We start from the raw sequence: 5,466 nt of genomic DNA on the forward strand, positions 1-5,466 counted from the left end.
ATTAAAGTCGATGGTTTCGGTATGAAGGGTATTCAAATCGGTTACGCATACTTGGGGGTTTTAGAGTGTCGGGACGATAAGGGTATTGTCTCGAATCTTTATTCTGGTTTCTATGTGTTAAGTATTTGAGTAGCTTCGTACTTCTCGAACGTGCGGGGTTATGCGTTTATCGTTTTGGAATAAAATTTTTGTTATGGCTCAAGAAAATGGAAAAATTATAATAGACACGAAAATATGCATATAAGACTTAAAATTCCATAAATATGCTTTATTGAAATTGAAAGGAAACGTTACAAGGAAAGGAAATAAAAGTAAAAATGATACTAAAGCGAGTAATACGACTCCCCCAGACTTAAATGATGCAGTGTCCTCAATGCATAGCTACTACTCCTCGTTGTTGCGGTTGCGAGAACTGCTTGCGCCTCTTGTACGAACACGTAGACGTCTATCAGTAGGGGAGCCATTTGCACGAATGTTGAGATCATTCAATTGTGTAGCAATTTCTGTGTAGTGGCCTTCGGTCCTGATAGCGTAGTCACGGTGCTCTTGTTGCATTTCTCGAGTTAGCCTTAGTGTTTCATTTTGGTTTGTCTGCATGGCTTGAAAAAGTTGGTCTTGGCGTTGAATTGCAGCATACATGGCATCGAGAGTAATAGGCGGAGGATTATTTTGAGGTGGTTGGTTGAAATCAGCATCTGCTTGGTTGAACTCTTGTTCCATTGCATCCACCGGCTCGTTAGGATGTTCAGGTTGGTTGTCTTGAGGATTTTCATTAACAAGCCTCCAACGCTGAATATAACGGATGTTGATTTGCTCGGGGCATGGCAGGATGACATTTGGAATTAGAACTTTGTAGATGACCAGAGTGTAACGGCCATCATGACGGGGTGAAACCAAGTGAGAGTCACGGCAGTAAGTGAGATCGAGGGACTGAGCAGGCATCATGAGATGGGAAAGGGAGATGACATCGTCAGTGAGACCTAAGGCACAGGCCAATGTGGTAATAATACCGCCAAAATAGAAGGGGTTTGTAGCGGGAGCGTTAATGCAACCTTGGATGTGTTGGAGCAGAAATGGTGCGGCATTGATGCGAATATTATTTAGCGCACAATATAGGAAAAATAACTCATTTTGGTTTACCTTGTGGTTGTTGGATCTTGCAAAAATAGTGTTACCCAAAACACGTTGAAAATAACGTATAGCGGGATTTTGAATATGAGAAGCGTGAAGATTCCTCCAACCGGTAGCATTTTCGCCAGTTAGATTAAACCATAATTCAAAAGCGAGTTGTTCCCAAGGTCGGCCTTGGAGTTCTTGAAAGATGGTGCGATGAGCATTAGGTGCATTATTAAAATGCAAGTACGTAGCAACCTCTTCTTGATCTAAATTAAAGTCACGGTTAAACATCCGAAATTGGATGTTACCGGTTAAGAATGGTTGATCAGAAGGAGTGTCGTAGTGAAAAGAACTCAAGAGCTCTAAGACGAGCGGCTCATAAGTGGGTACAGGTTTGGTACAAAGATGGTGTAGGCTAGATTTTGTAAGTAAACGGGTGACACCATCTATTAGACCCAGAGTTTCTAGACATTCAATGTTCACGAATTTCGTGGGGACAATTGAACGTTCATAGAAAGCGAGATATTTGGTTCTTTGAGCATCGTTGTTTTCCTCTCGAAAGATAATATGTGAAAGGTTGGGAGGTGGTCTCTCAGGGCGCACACTTCGGATGACTGAACGCGGAGGCATAGTGTGTTTAGGAGAAAAAAGTGTAGAGAGTAGAAGAGTAGAAAAATGGTTTGGAGGCTGTGAAGAAAAAGAATGGTGGTGGTATGGTTTTATAGTGAGGTTTGAAAGTGGTGGAGTAAATATAGAATTGAAAGGAATTGATGGTGGTGTTTGAAGTTTGAATGGAATGGAAAAATGGGAAATGATGTAGAGTTAAAGAGGTGATGATGGAGGATGAATGTGGTTTATGGTGTTTAAATGGAAGAAATAATGGGGAGAAGCAAGAATATTGAATGATGAATTTTGAAATTCAAAATTCAAAGATGGGAGAATTGATGGTCTGCATGGTCAAACGAAACAGAGCAGCTGCTGCCCTTGAGAGACGCGCGTCTCAGGCAAGCAGTCTGCTGGGGGACAGGGTATGGAGATGGGCGTCTCCTGTCCTTAGCATGCAGAAGGGTGGTCCCACAGAGGTGGAGACGGGCGTCTCCTAGCCTAGGGACATGCCCGTCTCGCATGTGATGTTGTGGTCACGTGCTGACAGATACAAAAGTTATGAGAATAGCACAGAGTAGTGACATGTGATGTTACTATAAACAGCAAAATACCAGACTGAGTGTGTTATATGCATTCATAAATATATAGCAATTAGACACCAGAATAGTATAACACAGTAGCAGTAATGAATAAAATAATGCATTTCAAATTAAAACTGGTACTGAGTGTTAATAGAAGCAGAATTTATAATGCAGAAAATTGCTAGGAATAGGAAATTGCTAAAACTAGAAATAAAAAAAAAATCTAAAAATCTAAGCGTCAACATCTAGCCACGTCTGTTGTTTTGCACATTAGAATAAATGTGCTTGAAGACTTCGTCGAATTGAGCATTGACGGTGTCGATGAAATTGAAGAAGTGCATTTGTAGAGTATGTAACTCGTTGCGCATATGCTGAACTTCATGTTGCAGTGCATCGATGGCTTGCCCATGTGTAATCGGATGATAAGCATGCTCGATCCTCGGAGGAGCATTTCTTTGGGCCACTGATTCAGCGAATGCAGCAGGTTGTTGTTGTTCAGGCTCGACATCGGTCATACCTTCAGATTGATCTTCTTGTGAACCAGTAGGAGTCTCAGGCTCATACTCAGGAACGGGTTCATCTTCAGGTAGAGGCTCATATTCAGGCACAGGATCATCCTCGGGCATAGGTTCATACTCAGGTATAGGCTCGCCTTCGGGGTGATTCATGTTATAATATCCAGGAGGAGTGTCAGGCTCAGATTCTGATACTTGCATGTCATCTTCAAAATGTTCATAGTCTTCTGGAGTTTTAGGAGATGACTCTCTATCAGGAATCTGACCATAATAAAGCCAGTTAGTAGGGTTGTGCACACTCGTCCTTGGATTCGGTAAGGTAAACTGATCCAGTACTTTATTATCAATGAGGAGGTCAAACTGATCGGGACCAAGGTTTCCAATGATACCTCTATTAAAGCAAAAGCGAATGTTCATGGAGTTGCAGGAACCAAACAGTGTCAATCTATGCAGAGGCGTTCTCAGACCAATAGCATTGGCAATCATAGTGACGAATCCACCGATCAGAATAGGTGAAACTTCGTCTTGCGTGATGCGCTCGAAGTTTGCTAGCATAAATGTAACAGCATTAACCGGACGATTCTAAGAGGTGCAGAACATGATGAACAACTCTTCTCTGGAAACTTCAGTGACATTCTTGGGTTTACCGAAAATGTAGTGAGCGATAATCTTATGCAGGTATCTGAAGGCAGGATTATGAATGCTCTCAGATTGAAATTCGTGCTCTTCAGGGTTATCGTTTCCAGTAATCTTACCCCAAAAGTTTTCCAACTCCCAGTGAGCAAGATTTTCCTCAGGAACTGTGGTGTATGCATCCGATCCATTAGGTATTTCTAACATAGCAGCAAAGTTACGGACACAAAACTGATACTCCAATCCAAAGAGTCGAAAAAGGATAATTCCTTTCCTCAAGCCTTGGCCACAGTTAGGCAGGTAAGTCAATGAGCTCAAGAACTCCAGAGTGAGCTTCCGGAAGGTACAGAATTTGCGGAACAGATGAGAACTGGTCCAACCGATTTGGTTCAGCAAGTACATGACACTTTCGTCGATTCCCAACTTCTCCATAGTCGGAGGATGAGGGTAGAGAGTCAAACCCATTTGCCTCTCAGCTAGCTTAGCATATCTTGCTTGTTTTCCTCTTCCCCGGAACACAACTTCCATATTGTCGACTTCTTGCATCTTGTTGAGTTAGTTACTAAATAGGCCTATAAGTCGAAAAGTATGAAGATTAAGTTAGAATTAGGCTAGTGTTGGTAAAAAGGAAAATTAAAAAGAAAATTAAAAAAAAAATTAAAAGATGTAACAAATTATAATAATAATTATAATTATAAAAAGATGAAATTTTTATAACTATGATTTAAAATAGTGATTATAATTATAATAATTATTATAAGTGGTAAAAAGCATAAAAGATTAAAATAGAAAATTAAAATAATAACAAATTAAAATAAAATATTTTAAATAAAAAGATAAAAATAAGAGAAATAAAAATGTGGGTTGTCTCCCACTAAGCGCTTTGTTTTATGTCGTAAGCTCGACGATTTAAATGAAAATCATTTTTTCGAATGAGCGGGCAGCTCGTCAAGTTTTAAAATCTGAATATTTTCATCGTTCTCGAGACGATGGTAATGTTTAAGACGTTGCCCATTTACGACAAAAGGTTCAACCGTTTTTCCTTTGATTTCTATCGCTCCGCTCGGAAATATGTTAGTAATTTCGAATGGACCAGACCATCTAGATCGCAGCTTTCCAGGAAATAATTTTAGTCTAGAATTAAATAATAGTACTTTATCGCCTATGCTAAAATTTTTCCTAGATATACGCTTGTCGTGCCATTTTTTCGTTCTTTCTTTATAGATTTTAGCGTTTTCGTAAGCGTCTTGTCTAAGCTCGTCTAATTCGTTTATGTCGAGAATTCGTTTTTCACCAGCAGAAGTGTAATTTAAGTTTAAATTATTAATGGCCCAATAGGCTTTATGTTCCAATTCTACTGGGATGTGACATGATTTTCCATAAACGAGTTTGAATGGGGTGGCTCCGATTGGAGTTTTGAAAGCTGTTCTGTAAGCCCATAAAGCTTCATTTAACTTGGATGACCAATCCTTTCTAGATATAGCAACAGTCTTTTCCAGTATTTGCTTTATTTCTCGGTTAGAGACTTCTACTTGCCCGCTTGTTTGTGAATGATACGGTGTAGCTATTCGATGATTCACTCCATATTTTCGAAGGAGTTTTTCAAGGATTCTTGAAATGAAATGAGATCCACCATCGCTAATTAGCGTCTTGGTACACCAAATCTAGGAAAGATAACATTTTTGAAGAGTTTGATCACTACTCGTGTGTTGTTTGTAGGAGAAGCAATAGCTTCTATCCATTTTGAAACGTAATCGACAGCTACGAGTATATATTTATTTCCGAATGATGATGGAAAGGGACCCATAAAGTCTATACCCCAGACGTCAAATATTTCTACTTCTAGAATGCCTTTTTGAGGCATTTCGTCTCGTCTTGAGATATTTCCAGTTCGTTGACATCTATCACAGTTTATAACGGCAAAGTGAACGTCTTTCCATAGGTTGGGCCAATAGAGTCCAGATTGGAGGATTCTGGCGCAGGTTTTAGATGTACTAGCATGTCCTCCATAAGGG

At 39.8% G+C, this 5,466-nt stretch overlaps 1 protein-coding gene across 1 annotated transcript; it reads right to left on the reverse strand.

Annotated features, from left to right (window-relative positions):
• Positions 1 to 384: 384 nt before the first annotated feature.
• On the reverse strand, positions 385 to 3,304 carry LOC131630637 (early nodule-specific protein 2-like). Its single transcript, XM_058901402.1, has 3 exons — positions 2,618 to 3,304; positions 638 to 789; positions 385 to 523 (listed from the first exon to the last, which is right to left on the reverse strand). The coding sequence occupies exons 1-3, from the start codon at positions 3,302 to 3,304 to the stop codon at positions 385 to 387; spliced, it is 978 nt and encodes a 325-aa protein (XP_058757385.1).
• Positions 3,305 to 5,466: the final 2,162 nt, after the last annotated feature.

This window comes from Vicia villosa, unplaced genomic scaffold (assembly GCF_029867415.1).
Source record: "Vicia villosa cultivar HV-30 ecotype Madison, WI unplaced genomic scaffold, Vvil1.0 ctg.000713F_1_1_2_unsc, whole genome shotgun sequence".
Taxonomy (NCBI): domain Eukaryota; kingdom Viridiplantae; phylum Streptophyta; class Magnoliopsida; order Fabales; family Fabaceae; genus Vicia; species Vicia villosa.